At 38.7% G+C, this 20559-nt stretch overlaps 3 protein-coding genes across 5 annotated transcripts; all 3 read right to left on the bottom strand.

Annotated features, from left to right (window-relative positions):
- Positions 1-286: 286 nt before the first annotated feature.
- Positions 287-2722, bottom strand: tmem18 (transmembrane protein 18). Its single transcript, XM_071479272.1, has 5 exons — positions 2564-2722; positions 2231-2348; positions 978-1032; positions 798-891; positions 287-677 (listed from the first exon to the last, which is right to left on the bottom strand). The coding sequence occupies exons 1-5, from the start codon at positions 2654-2656 to the stop codon at positions 579-581; spliced, it is 459 nt and encodes a 152-aa protein (XP_071335373.1). The 5' UTR covers positions 2657-2722; the 3' UTR covers positions 287-578.
- A 185-nt stretch (positions 2723-2907) lies between these two features.
- On the bottom strand, positions 2908-7090 carry LOC139622124 (required for drug-induced death protein 1-like). 2 transcript variants are annotated; one of them, XM_071479273.1, is made up of 2 exons: positions 6668-7088; positions 2908-4006 (listed from the first exon to the last, which is right to left on the bottom strand). In XM_071479273.1, exons 1-2 carry the CDS (start codon positions 6983-6985, stop codon positions 3869-3871), a joined length of 456 nt encoding a protein of 151 aa, XP_071335374.1. In that variant the 5' UTR covers positions 6986-7088; the 3' UTR covers positions 2908-3868. The 2 variants fall into 2 exon arrangements, with proteins under 2 accessions (XP_071335374.1, XP_071335375.1); XM_071479274.1 differs by having other exon boundaries at positions 3653-6528; positions 6668-7090.
- Positions 7091-8846: 1756 nt separating this feature from the next.
- Positions 8847-20242, bottom strand: LOC139622127 (structural maintenance of chromosomes protein 6). Of its 2 annotated transcripts, none has more exons than XM_071479279.1 (27): positions 20133-20242; positions 19615-19750; positions 19351-19486; positions 18319-18424; positions 17851-17987; positions 17434-17495; positions 17222-17302; positions 16969-17070; positions 16400-16519; positions 16137-16235; positions 15763-15909; positions 15429-15517; positions 15139-15303; positions 14544-14722; positions 13929-14130; positions 13640-13754; positions 13151-13311; positions 12697-12832; positions 12501-12581; positions 12028-12198; positions 11222-11359; positions 10772-10917; positions 10493-10618; positions 10259-10364; positions 9713-9865; positions 9419-9513; positions 8847-9257 (listed from the first exon to the last, which is right to left on the bottom strand). In XM_071479279.1, exons 2-27 carry the CDS (start codon positions 19738-19740, stop codon positions 9161-9163), a joined length of 3276 nt encoding a protein of 1091 aa, XP_071335380.1. In that variant the 5' UTR covers positions 19741-19750; positions 20133-20242; the 3' UTR covers positions 8847-9160. The 2 variants fall into 2 exon arrangements, with proteins under 2 accessions (XP_071335380.1, XP_071335382.1); XM_071479281.1 differs by having other exon boundaries at positions 19615-19753; positions 20133-20221.
- Between the last annotated feature and the right edge of the window lie 317 nt (positions 20243-20559).

The raw sequence follows: 20559 nt of genomic DNA on the forward strand, positions 1-20559 counted from the left end.
GATTTGTGATGGGGCTTGAGCCAAGGAAGAACCCAACAAATTTTGGTCTGAATTTGAATAAAGGGGTGGATCCAGGAATATTTTTTATCACTTTCCTTAATAGTGTGAAATAGGGCATTTTTTTAATATTTTCATCGGGAAATTTGGGTCTTGTTGGTGTGAATGGTGTTGATGTAGTTGCTGCAAGACTCAAGAGAAATCTACCATTTACTGGCCTTTTGCAGTCAAACTCTTAGCTAAAGCGCTTCAACATTCCCAGGCCATTTAAATCAACAGTCGCATAAGAGTCATTCAAAAATGATTTATCTTATTTGTACATTTTAACTCACTTTAAAACATCATTGAATATAAAACAGTAACTGTCCTTTGGTCCTTGTAAATCTCATAGTGTACAGCACATTCAGCAGCACCATCCAACAGCCATCACCAGAAACAGACATCCAGTCCTGACATCCACGAACAATCCTTTTTACAGTCTCAAAAAGGAGTCTGGCTTCCACCGCCAAAATTCAGGATTAACAAAGGAGAAATTTTAAGCTCCTCTTAGTCCGGCCCATTTACAGACTAAAGCAGATAGATCAGTCACTCTTCTCTCTCTTCTCTCTGCGGGCCTTTTGCTTCAGCTGGAGGGTCTTCAGCTCAGTCATAGTGGAAAAAGTCCTGTACACCCACACCATCTGTAATTATTTAACAAACACAAATATACACATGAAAAAATGTTATATCTGGCATGCCTGTGCTTATAATATAATATTTGTTTTTATGTGACATGATGGAAAATTAACAGTAAAATTTACCACAATGATGACTGTATTGAGCAGAAGAGGAATCGAGTAAACCAAAGATATGAACATGCCCTTGGAATCAAAGTACTGGAAATTTGAAAAAGACCTGCAAACAGCAATAAAAGTTGATGAGCATTTGTTGATAACAGTATGTGTAAACAAATATATTGTGTTTGTGAATGATGTTCTTACCTCCAGTTCATAGCTGCCAGCTCATTCAGATATTCAGCACTATACACCATGCCAACTGTGGAGAGAAGCCATGTCAGTCTGGGAACACTGAGAAGTCAGGTCATACACACAACAACACAGTGTGTTAGTGGTCCACTTTGGTCATGTCAGCATCAGGTCTCATTTACCACAGTTTATTAGCTCTTGTGGTGATAAATCCAAACAGGATATACAGGATGCACTGATACAGATTCAGTTAATTGTTGGGTTTTTAGGTTTATCTGTATTATTCATTCAGTCTTTTTATGGTAATTCCCAGACACACATACGCACACACGCGCACGCACACACACGCACACGCACATGCACACACACACACACACACACACACACACTACGATAAGACTTTATTGATTCCCAGGAGGTAAATGTAGCATTACAGCAGTGCATAAAAAGACCAGAGAGATAATTAGGAAGTGGATACAAATATGTAGAGAAATACATAAATAGGCTGTACACATAATAATAGACAGACATATAAGATAAAAAAAAATTACATTCAACTTTTGAATTTCATTTCATTTTTAAATTTGACTTAGATGCTACTTATCAAATTTGGCATATGCTTTGAGAAGGACTTACTAAGAAAACACCTGGATTTAACATTGTATCAGTAAAATATCAGATTAAATTGACTTGACATTCTGTTACCTGGATGACTGAGAATCTTCATAGGCTACATTAATATCCTGATTACTAATGTTTCTCTAAAATCAATATTCATGAAAATATGTGTAATATGTCCGTAGGCATCATAAAACCAAGTACACAAATAACAATTGAGATTACTCAAACACTTATGTACTGGTGATCTATCTAAATGTCATTTTAATCTGGATAAAAGAAATTTGCTCTACTGGCTTTGCACATGCATTTGTTTTATGCACACTAGTCTAGGGTAACCTACTGTATGTAACTTTCTAACTGTGCGCTGTACAGTGTGATTCTAAATCTGTGAATCTTCCCAGCAACATCACACATCACTACATACTGTAAGAAAAGGCAAAAGAAATGAATAACAAAACTGCAAGAAAAATATATGTTGCTGTGTAAACATGAAAACTGCTGTGCAAATGAAGAATTTGTGCTAAGAGTCTGTGCGAATGACATAAACATGAAGCGCCTGCGCAAAGTCTAATGATGTCTAATGACGTGTTTACAGGAGTTTACATTGAGGCTAACACTGAGTGAAGGTGTGTTTTTACTCCACGTACCCATGAGCAGGAAGTGACAGATCTGAGCTCTGTAGAACCTGCAGGTCACCACCGTCAGACACAAGCACACAACATGAAACACCACCAACCCGATGAGCCAAGGCTCCGACCACTGCACCTACAGGAAGTAAACAAACAAACAAACAAAACAAGCTAGAAACAACCCAGTAGCTGAAGCGTTTACTGATGAACTGTTGAATGAAATAAAATGCTACAGGCGTCCACCTCTTCTAAAAAACCAACGGGGGTCGATCTCCTAGCTTAGAGAGCTAACGCTACGCTTCGGGCACATCTTGCCAGTCTTTTAAATCAGGAATTAAAATTTTGACTTACAGACATGAGAAACGTCCATATTGACGTGATTCTTAAATTGCTGAAGCCGTCGATAGGGATGGAGCTGATATTTTCTGCCTTCAGGCCCGTCATCTTCAGAAAACAGTGAACTCCAGGTAAACAAGACTGCGGAAGTCGCTCTTCTGTCGCAGTCGAAATACGTCAGCAAGAAGACGAATCTTTATATTTTTATTTTCGTCAAAAAATTACAATATAACATGAATGTACAGACAAATGTGTCTTAAACTACAATAATACAGAAAATTAAAACGCTTATTTTCCATTCATTAAAAATCATTGGAATTTTTTTTTTAAATTGCTTAGAATTTGTCTATTTTTCTTTAAGAATATGCATTTCTCAACTATAATACACGAATTACATATGATAGTCTTCTATCTACTATGTTGTCTTGGAAATAAAACAACAAATATATTTTTAACAATCCCAGGTGTCTGTCTCTGAATCAGTCAAAACATCCTGGAAATAACATATTTACATTTAAACAGAAAGTCCAGAAAGTATATATGTGTATATGTGTGTGCATATAAAATTAGTTTTGTTGTGTAGCACAATTTACATTATTACCAACATCATGACATACAAAACCTTTACAATTGGACAAGCTCTCAGATGTACAAATACACTCAACTTTAGGACCACACCCTTATTTGTATTATGAACAGAGAACCCTCTTCAACTTGCAGTCCACAGTAATTTATCCACAATCATCATTATCCCGTCCGTAGTAGTCTGTTGTTCATCTCACTGCACTGTTCTGACAATTTGGGAATTGAGAAATACTCTTGAGATGAGATCAGTGGTTCAGTTGCTCTACTTTGAGAGGAGGGGCAGGGGGGTGGCCTGGTTTGTTTCTCATTGTATGTGTCCACATCCTTTCAGCTTTGGTGCTTCAATGACGATCACTTCCCTGTTAAGTCTTTCCTGCCTTACAGGCAGGCCCAGATTCACTTCATCTGCAGCTACAGTCAGTACTCTTACATTGTCATTCTTGTCCAGTTATCCCTCTGCACACATGCTGTTCTTTTCCTACTATGGCAAGTCAAAATGTCTGCTGTCAAAAAGGCCTATTTTTTTTTTTTTTTTTACAGAGAAATACCTTCATAACATATTTGCATACACCAAAATCAACATATAAGTCAAATTTTGATTAAAACTTGTGGAGACATGTAAAAAAAAATGTAATTTCAAATACACAAACATTATAAATATCAAAACACTTTGGCCAGTGTCCTTGTAGACACTGCAGTTTGTAAAGAAACTGGAGGAGATGCATGCAGATCAGCTCAGGTCCTGTTACTGCCAGGGTGAAAGTCAGGGACAAAAGTAGCAGCCACCGTGATTGGAGTAGAGTAGCCGAGGGCAAAATGGTACAGACCAAGCATTATACATTTCCAGGTGGAGCGCAGGGCTTTGCCAACATTCTGAAAGACAAACAAACAGCCTTAGACTAATAATGAATTATGTAGATTTTAACAGTAATTATTACAAATCTGTTCAGTCATTCAGGGGACAAATTAGCATGGATCAAGGCTGAGTCACAAACTGTGTTTTGCACCAAATGTGATTACTTCTTTTGGAAAACTGCCACACAATCATGTCATTATCATTTTTATTAATACAATATCCAGGTGGTACCAGTGGCTTTAACAGAACTAGGTTAGAGAAATATTTTTCATGATTTGCCAGGACATGATTTAGAATCATTTCAAATCAGTTCAAAGTAACCCTGCATATGTGATCATTTTAGAACAATGGCACAGCAGGGGGAGAGGTACAGTCTGTTTTTAACCCTAAAGTGTAAATAAAGGAGTCCCGTGAACACTATTGTCTCCTGTGCTCTCTGAACAGGAAAGGGCCGTCCGGCTGAAGCGGATACAGGAAGTCAGGTGTTTTCGAAAAATAAAGCAGAAACAATCCCACTTCCTCAGTGTGGTATGTAAATATGACTCTGCTGACTACTTGAACAGATTTGTTAAAACTTAACATTGATTATTGAGGCAACTATAAAGTTAATTTGAAACAGGATACAATACATGGGTTAAATAGCATAATAATAGCTTTGAAAAAACTTAGTAAGTGGATGTTGAGTTAAGAATTTTTTGTCAAACTATTCCAAGGTCAAGAAATAACTTTCACAGTCTGCCGCTCTTTTATGTTTGTTTATATGACATTTTCCTCTGTATTTCTCACAGATTAATGTAGGCATTGATTGACTGATGAGAGTCTGGTAATGTTCAGGATAAACACGTGCCACTGTGTCACTGATAAACATACTGTAGTAATGTTGTTTGAGGTCACATTCCATGACCCATTTCCTTATAAGTCTCACGTGAGTATAGGTTATAAAGCACTTTATCCAGTAAACATGTTGTCAAAGGGACCCACCTGCTCATGACAATAATCACCCTATGACTTATTAACTTGCTAGTTTGGTGAGTTATCTTGATGACTTTAGATTAAACTCTTCATCTGAAATAATTCCATTATTTTGAATCAGCAGTTTTGAGAAGATTCCCACTAGCTTTACAGTTTTTCAATAACCAACAGAGCATGCTGTCATTTCAATTAAGCTGATTGAATTATTATATTGAAATATTATTGATTATTTAAAAAAAAAAAAAAGAAAAACAAACAAACAAAAAAACCCAAAACAAAACAACTGTAGTACATATTTCAACTTACCCGCAATGAAACTGCAAGAAAAAACACAAGTTTAATAAATTTTAAGTCAAAAACTTGAAAAAACCCTTCATTAGAGTACCATATGATAACAACTCATGCATTGTATTTGCAAGATTGTATTGACTGAATATTAAACATTTCAAACAAAATAAATTGTTACTTTCTTCAACTTTTGTTTTTTTAAATTACTTCCTACTTCCTTTATCTAGCCAGTAAATATGAGTCACCAGTGGCACTGAATATTATTACTATACACCCATGTGGATATGCATCAGTTTGGCAGGTGAGTCGAATACCAAACTATTATATTATAAAATCATATAAATATAGTTAATAGTTAACAGTAACCCAAAACTCATTTATGATTTGTTTACCTGACATTTTATAGCATGTATTCACAGGAAAACCTGATAAACTGATAAAGATTCTGTTTTTGTTCAGCATAAACACTTGTTATCTAGATCACACAACGGGCCATTTCCTTATCAATCACATGGGTGTATGGGTTATAATGCAAACTGTGCCGTAAACAGACCAATGATGTTCTCAGAGTATTCACCTTATACCCTTTAGGCTGTTTTGTCTTTTGATTTAATCAAGAGAAGAACTGATCGGGTAAAGCTGAATTACAAACGTACACTCAGGTACAGTGTAAAGTGATTGGTGAAGGAAAGAGTAAGGACAGACCAGGAAACTGGACAGCACATTTGAACAGCAACATCCTGACCTCTACACTGTTTGTCATGATTTTCTTCTGTCTCCTCTGCCAAGCACCAGCAGGCAGAGACGTGACACATAAGAATCACCGGGTTTAGTCTGTCTGGGGCAACATGAGCCCAGAAGTTAGGCCAGCAGTCCAAGATGGGGCTGGTTGCCAGAAGAAAGCTGTAATATTTTTGATAATTGGGATGGACTGTGATAAAAGCTGATCATGCATGGGTAATTTTACATTTATAACCGTTAAGTCATCTTTGAAGTCTAAAAGTGTCAACAATTATACTTTTTGACAAGTAATTACCTCAATAATCAGAAACCTAAGCCTGATTTTTATAGGAAAATTGGGATGATTATGCAGTTAGAGCACAGAGCACAATACCAACACTTGTGTGCAAATCACATTTTTCAGGATAATTTATTGCATGAATGCAACAACAGTTTTGCAGTTTCCCCAACAATTAAGAATCTATTACAACAATTTGAGGCAGATCAAAGCCATATCGAAAACAAGAGGGAGTCACATCTTAACTTACCCCTGTTGAAGCTACAAAGAAAAGACAAAAGAGCCGGAGATGATGGATCTTCATAAGGCTACTACCATACCATCAGAATGCACACACAATATTTGAAAGTTCATTTTCATTATTGACATTTTAAGAAAAATGTGAAAAAGGAGCACCAACCTTCTTCACTTTTTTGTATTTTTCTTTCTTCCTTTTTTTCTTCTCTTCCTCTGTCTTGACTTGTGCCTCGTCATCCATCAGTGACTCATACCTCTCTGACAGAAAGGCAAAGTGGATTTCTCTGTGGCACTTCTCATTTAGTGTGCTGTTGTCTGCCACTGGCTGGTTGTCATTGGAGTCAGAGTTCTCCTCACTCTCTGGAGGATCCACGCTGTCCACATGTCGCTGATACTTTGCTGCTCCTATACTGAGAGTCTCACTTGGTGATGCTGCTGAATTTCGGTTAAACAACCTTGATGGAAGAGATTTAGGCTTCATGTTACCTGCTTGTTGCAGTCCTCAGAGATGTAATGAAAAAGTGGCACTTTATTCAGGAGGTTAGGTATGTTGTCAACAGACATTATGTGCATGAGTGGAAGTGCATTCCAGTGGACCGCCTTGTGTGGGAGATTTGGCACAGAGCCCTTAAAGGTGCAAATCCTTCCTCCTCACTAGACTGACCCTAATAGGTCTCAGGATTTCAGGTTGAATGTCTTTACACAGATCTAAATCCAAATGAGTTTTATCCAATTATAAATGGCGGAATCTCTTTGTCTATCTGCATCTATTTTCTTGACCACCGCTCATCTGATCGACCTCAAAATTTGACAATGCATTGCTAAGGGACCCGAGGAAGTGCAGTGTCGACTGTTTTTTCTCCACGAGTGGTTCTCAAGAAAGCTTCAACCATTGCTCTTCTACATGTTCAGTGTCGAGTGTGAAGAACAATGCTCTCAAGAAAGCTGCTGGATTAACATGGGCCAAACAATCAGCCCCTACCAACAGCTAAATTTTGAGTGGGCACTGCACTAGTGTACAGTAAACGCTACACTGTGAAAAGATGTTCACAATTTTTCAGGTCTGTCTTAAAACAATGCTCAGGTGACCATATGAATATTGAAACAAGTTTTGCTAGCTGTAATGATCCTTCCTGTTCATAACAACCATTAAAAGACCCTCTCCTAAAGGTCTTTCACTGTAAAAAATGGGGGACAAAGTCCATACTCCTTTGCATTTCCACAACTGTTTTCCCTGTTAAGCTGTTAAGCTGCAGTGGAAGAATAGTAACAAAAGTAGATTTTTGGTGGACAATAAAAGTTTGAAAGCTAGGGTGGGAGATGGATACTATTTAGAGATATTTTCACTATTGTGAAGTAAATAACCAGATGAGAATGGCTGCTTTTTGCCAGTCCTATGAATTAAACACCTCTTAATCAAGGTAGTCCATTCTTAGGTGATCTTGAAATGCACCCTCTCCCATTTTAGTGTCCTTTATCTTGATCTGTCTGCTACTCAGCTGAGCCTTTCTTGTAAAAAAAAACAAAACAAGCACTGGCATATGCTTGGGTAACTTACAATTAAGAGTCATATTTCCATGGTAACAGTGACCAGTGACATCAAATTACAAAACAAGAAAATGTGACTCATAATTTGTGGTGTTCTAACAATGTTGTGGCACAAGCAGTGAGATGATAAGGAGTTTTTAGAGATGTCAGTAACATACATACATAAATATAAGACAGTGCCAGTTGCTTTCGCGTGCTCAAGGAAACACAGAGCCCGACTGATGAGTTAGCAGAAGCTGTCACACTAAGAGGCCACAGAATCTCAGCTCTGCACCACAAAGAGCTTTTATGCTATGGGAGGTTTTTGGTATGAATTTTCCCAGCAAAATGTCATAGTTACTCTTGAATTCATCCAAAAGACAACCGTTTTATAATGGATTTAATGAACGTGATTCAAAGTGAATCAGTCCTTCTTAAAAGTGAGGGTCTAGATAACCTTGTGCAAGTGATGAATTTAGATGTCTATCTGAAATCTGACAAGTCCAGAGAATAAGTGGAACTGAGCAACATCAAGGATTATGTGTTTACCATGTCATGTCACTTTGTGGTCAAAAAGAAAAATTTAAATTTAATTTTAAAAAAAGAAACGTATAATAGCGAATCTAAATTATGATGAATTTCTTCCTTTAAAAACCCAACCTTACATAATGTTGTATACTACCAACTTTTACTTATACACAATTTATATTAGCTGAAATACAAACTAAGTCAAAAATGGAAAAACTCTCCAATATAATCCAGCCTTTGTCCTGAAATATATTTCCATGCATAAAAAACCCCAGCAACACTGCATGTGTCTGTGAACTTTTCTTTAATGAATAGCATTTAATAAACATAACAATTTTCATCTAAGCCATTTAAATTATTTGACAAAGGATATAAAATGCTTCCCCCCTGTATAAACCCCTCAATGTAATTCAATGACATTGTACAAACCATTTAATATGCTGCCTCTGAAACACAACTTGAACAGTTATTCTTGCTTTTTTACTGGCAGAAGCAAACCTTCTAACCCCGCTATGGCCTGTCCTGGTATGACACTCATGGAGGGTCTTCGCACCTGTTAGTGGTTTCATCACCTCACTTGATATAAAGTGAGCTAGCAATACTACTGGTCCTCGTCTTGACCTCTTTGTGTGTTGTTTTGGCCACGGTCGGGATCTTTCATTCGCAGTATACGGATGATTTTGCTCATGGGAAGATTACTGAGAAAAATAAAAATGGGAGAAAAACAACAAAGATGAATATCTGGCTGTACCCTTGATGTTTGCCAATTAAATATACAGTAACTAAGTCAATAAATCTGTATCTGGGTGGTCAAACTGCTTTAATATAAAAAAATATAAACAAAGCAGTGATTACACACATGGTCTGTGGGGTGAAGAAAATGAATTGTCTGTAGAGTTGACCAGCAGCCACCTTCAGCATCATGTCCATTGAAATCCTCCTGTTAACCATGTCCTAATTGAACAAAACAAAACCCAAAATTTATGTTATGTTTTGATAAGTGAGGCTAAACATGGTGAGACAGTTCTTCAAAAACCTTGGATATAAACATTGTCCCAACTTCCCCTTCCCCTCTAGAGAAGATTTCACTTCACAGTTTAGGTATTTCATATCCAGGAAGACCTAACAATAACAGAAAAAACTCTCTGATTACCATGTAAACATCAAACTCGTCAAGGCAGCGGAAAGGCGCCTCTGTGATGGCCCAAAGTGAGAGCACAAAGCAGACAGTGGAGAAGGAGCGCTCGCCTCCAGATAGAGTGCGCATGTCACTCAAGTGAGCCTTGTTTCCTTGGCCTGGCTGCACCTACACAGCAGTGGATGAGAAATTAATCTTGCACATAGAAAGCTTTGTTATTAGCATTTCACTTAACGAGATCTGACTAAAAGTAGCAGTCATGTCTAATGTTTTCATGAGTGATAACAATGAAACAATTCGGTGGGCTCTAATTTAGACTTTAACATCGCTGCTATATAGTTTAGCCTGTTCTCCAATAGACTAGAATTGCTGCCTCTCACAGTCTAGGTTAGAAGTTGTTCTGAACTGAGCCTGGGAATGTGTATTATGAAAACACAACTCATGTGACCTACAGTTCACTGGCATTACACAATCCACCAAAAACATGATTTCAATTTTAATTTTGAGGGGTAAACAAGGTTTAATGTTTTGTCCAACTGATTAAACAAATGCTCCTCTTACTGTGATGGAGAGGGTTTCATTCTTGTGGTCAAAGGTCATACTTCCAGTGTAGCCTCTCTGGGCCAGCATGCTGTCAAAGTAGTATTTACAGCGGGCTGAGAGGAACCTACGAAAATAAGTAATGCAGAAAAAAAGGGATCAAATGGACGAAGAGGGAACGAAGAAAAATAGTATAAACAAGGGGGGAGACAGGTGATACAGTCAAGAAATTAATTTTTGGATATGACAACTTGCCTCCTGAGCTCAGCGTAAACCTGGAGTCTGTGGTTCATAACACTGTCGAGGCTTTTGATGAAGGTGTTGAGGTTTTTCATTTGCTGTGCAAGGTTCTTGTAGTTCTCCAGAGCCTCATGGTACTGCCTAGATGAGAGAAGAAAGGTAAGAGAGAAAGATTTACATGTTTACATGAATCAACTGAGGTTTGGTGTGGTGGTTTTAGCTGTACTTCAGTTATGACACTAAATGACTATGGTTATTTCACTATGATTTATCACAGTTGTTGTGGTAACATACCTCACAACCTCCTCGCGGTCCCCCTGTTGTTCTTGCTGGGTAGACATCTTAACCTTGAGACGGTTTATCTCGCTATCAAGACTCCTGGCTGTCCGACGCACTTCTAGGCGCTCAGGACTGATCTCTGTGGCCTTTGACACAGATGTCTAAGCCAGAGAGTGAAGCAAACCATCAATTTCTGACGTAAAAGGCAGGTAAAACTAGAAGGTCCACAATCTGCAGCAGTAATAAATTGATGGCTATTAAACTCTCAAAACCAAGGTATAACATACAATAACACTGCTCCAAAGCAGCAACTGCTGTTTGTGTGAAGTGTTAAGCTAAAAGGTGTGTTCTGTGTGTATAATGAAAGTTCACCTCTGATCTTAAATTTTAAATCTGACTCAACTACCCCCTCCTCTTCACTGTTTCCACATGCTTTTGACCTTGCTCTATCTCCGCATCACATACCTGAAGTTCCTTCTCTTTGCTTTCAAGGTTGGCTTCAAGGGTCTGGATGTTGCGAAGATGGGTGCTGCGCTTCTCATCATAGTGTTTCTTATGATGCTTGAACTTCATCACCTCCTGGTCAGCCTTACTAAGCTCCTCCTGTAGCGGGACAAGCAAGCAACAAATAACCACATGTGCTGCACCCATTAATGTAGGATGGTGAGACTGTGCTGAGAATAATCACTAAATGACTGGGACACAGTAACTTTTTGGCGCAATTAATAATTTATACAAGTTGATGAAGTCTGGCCACATGCTGAGACTCAGTTTTGAGCTCTTCTAATCTCTTAGACCTTTATTAAGAAACAGTGTAATGTTACTCTAACGTTAGTGCAAAGTGAGAGGAAGCTTTATGCAGCTTCTTTACAGCAAAAGCCTCAGCAAACTAAAGCCAGCCAGGAATTTAATTTAACTTTATCTAAGGAAACAAAGGAAGTCGGTGCTGATGGAGGGTTTTTACTGTAGAGCTGCTGAAAATGTAGTAAACTTGTGCTTGTGGAAGAACAGTATCAATCAGAATGTGTATCATATTTCAACACATCAAGAATTCAGCCAATCTTTGACCATTAATTACAAATACAGAGGGATCTCACATTCTTATTACCCTATTACCTATACTGAGTATGTACCATTTTACTCATCATGTTGGCTGAAATAAATTGAAGTTTGACATGCTGCGATTTGGAAATTCAACGGTAAGCACAATATGCCAAGGGTGCTAATCTGAATCTGTCTTTACAGACTGGCTCCATTAGGCATTACAGTACCTTGATCGAGTCAGCTTCCTCAGCAATATTGTTGATCTGGTCTTTGTGCTGCTTGTACTCCCGCTCTGCCTTCTCATAGGAGGCCTTGAGGTCAGCCATCTGAACTCGTGCCTCCTCGTACTCAGCTCGCTTGGATGAAATCTTACTAACGATCTCCTGAAGATCCTCATCCTGTGATAGAGTGGTGACAGCAACAAATCACAAATGTTCAATTTTACAACATTTTTTCATTTTTTTAAAATTATTTTTTGGGGCTTTTGTGCCTTTATTATAGAACAGTGGAGACTGACATGAAAGGGGGTAGAGAGAGGGGAATGACATGCAGGAAAGAGTCGGGCCGGTTGGGAGTCGTGACTGCCTTCTAAGAGTGTCTTGTGCTCACGTGGTACGCGTCCCAACCACTCGACTACTGGGCCACCCCAATTTTACAACATTTTAACATATTGCACTGCTCTGATGTGTTTTCTACAAACCAGGGGCTTGAGATCCTCTGACTGAGGCTCCTCCACATTCTGCAGGTCTGTCAGCTCCAGCTCTAGTTTCATGGCCTTATCCTAAATCACAATCACAATTACACAAACTTCATGGGCAAACTCACAGTATCAACATTTCATAATATCCTTGGTTCAGAGAGATGAATACTGATTTATAAGAGGTAAAAAATGTTACTTTGGTAGTCTTCTGCTCTATGAGAGCTCTTCTCAGCAGCCCCTCATTCTGTTTGATGTCTTCATCCAACTTTCTCATCTGTTGCTGAAAGCGGTTTGCCTGACCTTTCTGGTTCTCCATCTCCCTCTGCAAATGCCTGAGACGAAGGAGAGTAACCAAGAGACAAGATAACAGACAGAGTGAAGGAAACAGAGAAGGTAGGGGTAGAAGATAGAAGACAAGAGTTAAGTTTATGCAACCACTCCCTGTTGTGGTACATATTCATTCCTTAATTGTTTTACTGTTCAAAGATTATATTCAGAATTTCTTTTATTAAACTCAACAACACCACAAAGTCAACAGAAGATGCCCCTGGTGACCAGAGGTGTCCAGAGTATTATGACAGTGTGTGTGTGTGTGTGTGTGTGTGTGTGTGTGTGTATATATGTCTCTGTCATATGACAGAGACACACACCTGATCTCCTCCTCAACATCTCCTGTGAGGTAGTTGGCTCTGGTCTGCTCAGCAGTGTAATTACGGTTATTGAAGATCTGGTCTCCCTCCTTAGAGAAGGCTTGGACACAGTTTTGTGGAGGATTTCTGCCCTGCATCACTCTCCGAGCCTCTGTGCGATTCTAAACACATACGCACACAAAAACAAAATCCATGTTAATGCACCACACCTCCAGAACCCTAAAAATAAAAACAGTGGTTACACTTATCTTAAATGAAACCTTTGTTCTCATAAGTGTTAAATATGAGGCTGGGTTTTAATAGATACGATTAAATGGATCACAACAAGCACAAGATCAGATCATGGATGAAATTACAAACCTATAAAAACATATAAACCGCTTCATGATCATATTCAAGCTGCAAGCAGTTCACTTCTGCTTCAAATACCTGGCTATGTAACTTATCATGTGTTACTGGGACTTTTCTTGTCAAGAACTTGCTTGTTACCTTAATGAGAAGAATGCTCTCTATACCCCTTTGATCAATCAGGCAGTTGGCCACAACTGGATCCTCAATCTCTAGAGCTTGAAGCACGGACGGGTATTCCGGGTGATTCACGGCCCTGACACAAAAGACAAAACAGACGAAGATCACTTGTTTTTAACTCTTCTCATATTCTTGCACAATTTAAGTGATACACAAAATGTGTATTTTAAGGATCACATTCCAGGCAATGTACTACTACACTTTAAACAAGCTTTTGATAAATGCCTCCATATAATGTACGTGTCCTCACTTTTTTCTTGTATCATGGATTTTTGGGAGGAATTGGCTGGTAATGATGGTCGGTCTGCGGCCTGCGGGGAACACTTTGGCCATGAGGCCCTGCAGAACCCTCTCATCCTCATGGTTGTCACAGGTGAAGGCCTGCAGCTGGCCTTTAAGACAAACTTCTATAGCCAGGGCCAGCTCTGGGTCCTTCAGGCTAATAAGGTAACCTGCAGAGGGAAAAGTTTTTGCAACTTTCAGAAAGACAAAGTGACCATTTTCTGGGTCTTAAACCTGAGTTTAACAAGGGTCTAACATTGCTCAGCTTCCTACTGAAGGAAGAAAACATCTCCCTCTTTTGTTAATATTGTTATCATTTAATAGCAGGCACTATTGTTGACTGCTGACCCTCACAATGACAGACAGAAAATGACCAACAATGCCTGTTCTGAATCTCTAATCACAATACACTAATGATTACTAAGTTTTATGATGTTTGGTCTCATTTTAAACATATATCCAAATACAAAGACATTGTAGGCAGTGCATATTCTTCCTACTTTTATGATAAAAATGTGCTGCCCCATTTGTCTGGTATTATATTTGTGATTTGAAGGGTTCACAACTGGACACTGAGTCTTACCCAGAGGTCCTCGGGGTTTGTGCCTGAACTGGCCTTTTCTGTGAGCTTCCTGAATGGCATTGAGGAGTGTGGGCATGTGCTCTCCAAAACGCCGCAGCCGATTGGAGCGACTGCTTTCCATAGTCTGCAAGTTCCTTCCGTTGGCTTCAATGGACTTCTGGAGCACTCCCTGCTCTCTCCTGAAGACAGAAAGAGGTGGACATTTTATTATGTTAGAGGATGATTCTCTTCTAATAATTCTACTGCTAAGTGGATTCTTCAACACAAGTCTTCTTTTTAATTGAGTTTATTAAGGTAAGGCAAGGAGTCAATTATTTACAAAGGGCCCTGACTGCCAATTTTAATTTGGACTACTGAGAAGACTTTTGAGGGGATTGTCACCTACCTGGACTATACAACAAGAGAACCTTTCAAATTCTGTTGTATTTACAAATTAACTCACTGGTAGAATTAAGTAGAAGAACTGATACAACAGAAGGACTGAGGGAGGAATTCACATAAAACTGATTTGTGGATAATATTGTTGTGGTAGTTTCTGATGTCAATCTGTTGTGCATGATTAACTTTACTTGAGGCCAAGTTTCTATTTCCTCACCTCATCTTTCCTTGTTCTTCCTTGGCACGGTTGCAGGCATGCTGATACTGGTCAATTTGCTGGCCTAGAGTGGATATCTGGTGCCTCAGGTTCTCCAGCTCGGCCTGGATCTGCTCCTTACGCTCTGTCCTGGCCTGACTCTCCGCACCTGTTGTCTGACTGATGCTAGAGAGATTAAAAAATGTGATGACTAAAATTAAAAGGAGAAGGAAAAGCACAGGGGAGTTAACATAAACTGAAAACATGTTTCAGCTCGCACGCAACACACGAAAAATAGGATGAAATCATACCTCAGCTTGAGATCATTTATCCTTGAGGACAACTGAACCTTGTCCTTTTCCAGGTCTCTCAGGTTAGCTTTGCATCGGTGCACAGTGACCTAGAGAGTGCACATACATGAAGAGCAGAAACACTGGCCATTAGAGAGTTGCATAACAAGTGTCACAGGCCATGCATTAGTATTGATGGATAAAGTTAGAGACAGACAGCTTTTTCTTTTGTAGACTTGGTCACTTAAAAACATGAGGTTAATCTGACTACATTACCAAGATGTGGTTGTTAGGAACTTAAACTACAAATTTGTGGACTTGAAGAAATATTATAAACAAATCTTAGGAACCTGACCTCGCTGGACTTGAGATGAGTATTACGTCTCTGTGCCTCGGCCTTGAGCTCAGCACATTTGGGCTGGAGCTCCTGGACTTGTTGGGTGATCCTCTCCAACTGTTCCTGGATCTGCTTGTACTTCTTCTCAGCCTCCTGCACCTTGTTCTACATGATAACATAAAAACAGATCAGTCAAGTAGGGCGTTAAAGACTATGCATTGACAAGTTTTGGTGTGAGCTATCAACACACAGTAATAGTAGTTCCGTAATTAATAGTAATTATAGGTTATACTAAAAATACACATTTAATAACTTGTTATCTTTAATGTAGAATGAAATACATACTGTTTTAACTCTTGATTTTTTTTATGAATACCACAGAAGTACTATACCTTCCATTCGTCCACCTTCTCATCATATTTCTGAGTGGACTGTCTGTCTGACCGCAGCTTCTCCTTTATTGGCTCCAGCTCCTTCTCCATCTCTGTTACCTATAAAATTTTACACATGCACTCATTGACACTCATAATGTTTAGATTAATCATCTTTTAAATAATAACTGCACTAATCCAGCGTCCCTGGGACATAGAAGAATGGGTTAAGAGGGTTGGAAATTCTAAATTAAGAGAAAAAAGAAAAGAGAAAATTATCTCACCAAAGCCCAAGCCATCTGTTTCTGCAGCTCCTCCAGTTTGGTGTGCATTTCGTCAAGTGATGCCAGGCTCTTGTAACGGTCCTCTTTCTCCTGGTATTTTCGTTTCAAGTCTTTCAAGCACTGTAACAGTCACACAAACATCATATAAAACTAGAACTGCCATGAAGTGCCACGCACAGCCCAAGCCTCCCACGCACATCGTCCACTCGCCTCGCAGGCTCCGACAAAGTCAGGCCCACAGCACGACGTGCAAGAGGCAAGTATCAGGAGGTACGCCAGCGTCAGAGCTGCAGTTGTAACTGGTAAAGGCCAATTTAATTGGATTTGTTGGAATAAGTCCCGCCCACTTTGAACGATTATCAGCAAACTTTATGTCTGCACTCAGGAATCACCCTACATTGTGCCTACCAATTTTTGTACAAGTCCGAGCTACACCACTGAATTAATAACTGCAGGCTCACAAATTCTATCCACAATGAAGCCTAAGCATGTATTACCGGTCTATTATGGTTAAATATAATTACATTATATATAGTTAAAATGAACATGTAAGGCAAACTAATTCTTACTTCACTATGTTGCTCCACTTTATCCTCTGTGACATGCTTGGTGGTTTTGATGTAGACAAAGTCCTCTCTCATCTGCTCCAGTTGTGTGGCTTTCATGAAAAACTGAGAAAAAGATACTTTTTAAAAAATTAATCATAATAATGATGATAATACAAATAATACAAATAATAATAATAATAATAATACAACACAGAAACAACAGATAAAGACTTTCACTTAAAAATTAAGTCATATTTAATTACTTTAGACGAACCTTATACTTGTCCCCTTCACCTTTGGAATGTAGGAAGTATTTGCTCATTTCTTGAGTAAGAACTGACACGGGATTGTTGACCTTTGGATGAAAACAATTTAAAAATGACTACTTCTCACCAACACAGCAACACAGGTTTATCCCGCACAGTTTAATTTTATTTGCTAGAGTTTAAACAGCATTGTACTGTACAAAACTTGTATTTCTCATACCTGAATATTAAAATTATCCAGGATGGACAAGAGCTCTTCCTTTTTGGTTGAGACAAGTTGACCTATGAGAAAAAAACCTCATGAACCCTTAATATATAACAAGAATTAATCAGGGAATAAATGTAAGTGCTACAGTTGCTCAATAATATTGCAAAAGTTTGACTATGTCTTGTCCTTTCATTCCTTTCATATTCTTACTCTTCAGCAGTGTTTTGTAATTGTAAAATTAATAATATAAATGAATAATATTACTGTTGTTTTTAAAAGATGTTCAACCTTAAATTTACTTTGTGGAAATATGACACTGTATGTTGTTGTACCAAGCTGTAGCAGTGGTCTCTCCACCAAATACTGAAAATATTATATTAGTTAGAAAATATTAGTAATGAGATATCCATAAACCTACATGGTCTTTACCTGATTTGCTCCTCAGTTTATAGGTTCTTAACCCCTCACGTGTTATTCTCAGGTCTACAATGATGGCTGGACCATACACCTCAGGTTTGTAAGCATCCCGTCCTTTGTTACGCAGGATTATCGATACATCTGCAGAGCTGAGGAAACAGTGACACACTTCAAATCTATCGAGTGTTATTTCTCACAATGTTGCATTCACGATGGGACATGAGAGTCCCAGTCAGACAAGACACCAATTCTCAAAATTTTAGTGCCTTCTTTTTTTTTTTCTTCTTCTTTCTTTAAGAAAAGTCAGTGGACCACACCAAACACTGCAAACAAGGAACTTGTGGGTTTGTGCCAGAGGACTCACAAGATCATATTCAAATAATTTTTGCCATAATTGACAGGTGCTTCAAGATAACCACAGCTTTTCTCAGATACAGAATGACAAATAATGTCCATTACACAATGTGGTACAAGGTTTACCTTTCACCTTCTTTCACAAAACCCCTGAGGGATGATCCTCTGTTCGTGGCCTGTGCATTCCCACCTAAAGCAACTATGAGAGCAGTCAGGATGGCACTCTTTCCACCTGTCACACAAGCAGTTTGTACAAAGGAAAAAAATGTACCACTGTGAAACATAATATCAATTAATGACTGATATTTACAGAAACACTAGTGAATTGAATGGACACAGAGCTGCACATATTAAACACAACACAATATATTTCACAAGAACCACAAACAAAACCAAAATTTAATTTTTCATTTAGGCTCTCTGTGGAACTTATGAGCCCAAAAATTACACTGTGGATAACGACTAGTTCATTCTATCAGTGCTCATCCCTTATAATCTTGTTAACATGGGCCTGAGATGAGTGTCAAACTACAACTAAATTATTTGTGAGGCAAGATAGTTTCTGCTTACTGATACAAGGTACAAGCACTTTATCAGTTTCATCACTCACTGTTGTAGGTTAAACACAAACTTCCATATGGTAATTGCTGTCAGCTCCTTTAAAATTCTAATCTGAATAAAATGCTTATCTTAATAACCTCTTATATGTTCATTTCACTTGTACAGCATTTGTATTGACAGTTAAAGGTGAGCATGTCATGGCCCTGATCCAAAAAAATGCCTCTTTCCATAAATTTTCAAATCATATAATTTCACTAAAATTGGTATGTGATGGCTAGACATCAATATGGGCCTGACCTTTATCTGCTATATGGCCATAGTATAACAAGATATAGACCTGCCCAGACACATTGTCTAAAAAAATGCTGTGTTTCAGTTAAGTAGTTTAGCCCCTTTGTAGCGAGTTGAGCCTGAACACTGGTCTGGCATAAGGAGCTATGATCATGTTAACCAAGTTTTGGGGCATCAGTTGCCATAGTAACAGACACCTTTTGCCAAATCTTCTGTGAAACAAGGATTTCTCTTATTTTCAGGTCAGAAGATCTAAATTGCTAGTCCTCCTAAATGGAACACCACACTTATAGCAGTTTCACTCACTTCCATTGTTGCCGACGACAAAGTTGACATTGGAACCAAAAGTGAATGGGCCGAGGAGTGAGTGGCACATAAAATTTTTCAACGTGATGCTCTCCACAATCCCTGCATCACCCACCACCTCACCAGCACATTGCACCTAAACACAAAAAATAAGAAAAATGAAAACAATAAGGGGGGGGGGGGGGGGGGGGGGGGGAACAGATACAATTTCTTTGTAGAGATGAAAACTAGATGGCTTGATAACATGACAATGAGTGTACACACCTGTTTCATTAGAGGATCATCCTGGTCATCATCAGCAACATTTTTATCCTCCTCCTCCTCCTCTTGCTGAGGTCTGACCCGTTTGGTGGGGTTTTCATTGGCAGAGCTGCTTTTCCTTTTAGACATCCTAGCCAATCTACTTTCAGGGAGAAAGGAAAGTGAAAGGAAGTTTGCACCAGAGTCACGAGTATAGAGTCTTATTTGTTGTTTGTTGAACTTCAAATAGGGACTCTCGTTCTCCGTTTAAACAACCATTTATTGGCTTTCTTAACCGTTTGTTCGGCAAGTTTTATGATGAAGAATTTCAGAATAGTAGCCGCAGGTATAGTTGAGTTATACGTTGTCTACAACAGTTGGTTAGCAGCGTTACAGAACTAGCTTAGCTGGCTAACTAACGCCACACGCTAAGCAGACAGTTACTATGAAGCAAGACAGCAGCTGAGTATTTTGTGGTTGTTTATGCTTTGTTATAAGAAACTTAGAGGACTGATAAGATAGGTTATGGAGTTGCTGCTTACCTTGTTTGCAGCAGCCACACTCAACACAGCTGACGATGGGAAGGACCAGCGGAAAGCTCGTCGAATTCGCGCTCACTAGTCCCCCGGAAATCTCGCGTGGATAAACGAGATGTGGTGCATTTGTTTATTTATTTAAACTGCGCGTTATGAAAATACTTTTCATATATGTGGTAAACATTAATGAAGATCATCACTGGTGGTTTAATAACAACCAATCGATCCTAGACGTTTCATATGTACTTTTGCCAATAATTGATGTGTTAAGTGAATGCTGGATATCAGGAAAGCCTGACATGTGCAAATAGTGGACACTGAACACTGACTATTGAAAGAGGACAATATCCAGTCCATCATATTGTGCATCAATTCTGCATTCCAACGTCTTAGCATTTAATTTAGAGTTATTTTTATTATATTGACAGATTAA

This window comes from Trachinotus anak, unplaced genomic scaffold (genome assembly GCF_046630095.1).
Source record: "Trachinotus anak isolate AG129_WGS33_773 ecotype Australia unplaced genomic scaffold, CSIRO_AGI_Tana_v1 ptg000005l, whole genome shotgun sequence".
Lineage (NCBI taxonomy): Eukaryota > Metazoa > Chordata > Actinopteri > Carangiformes > Carangidae > Trachinotus > Trachinotus anak.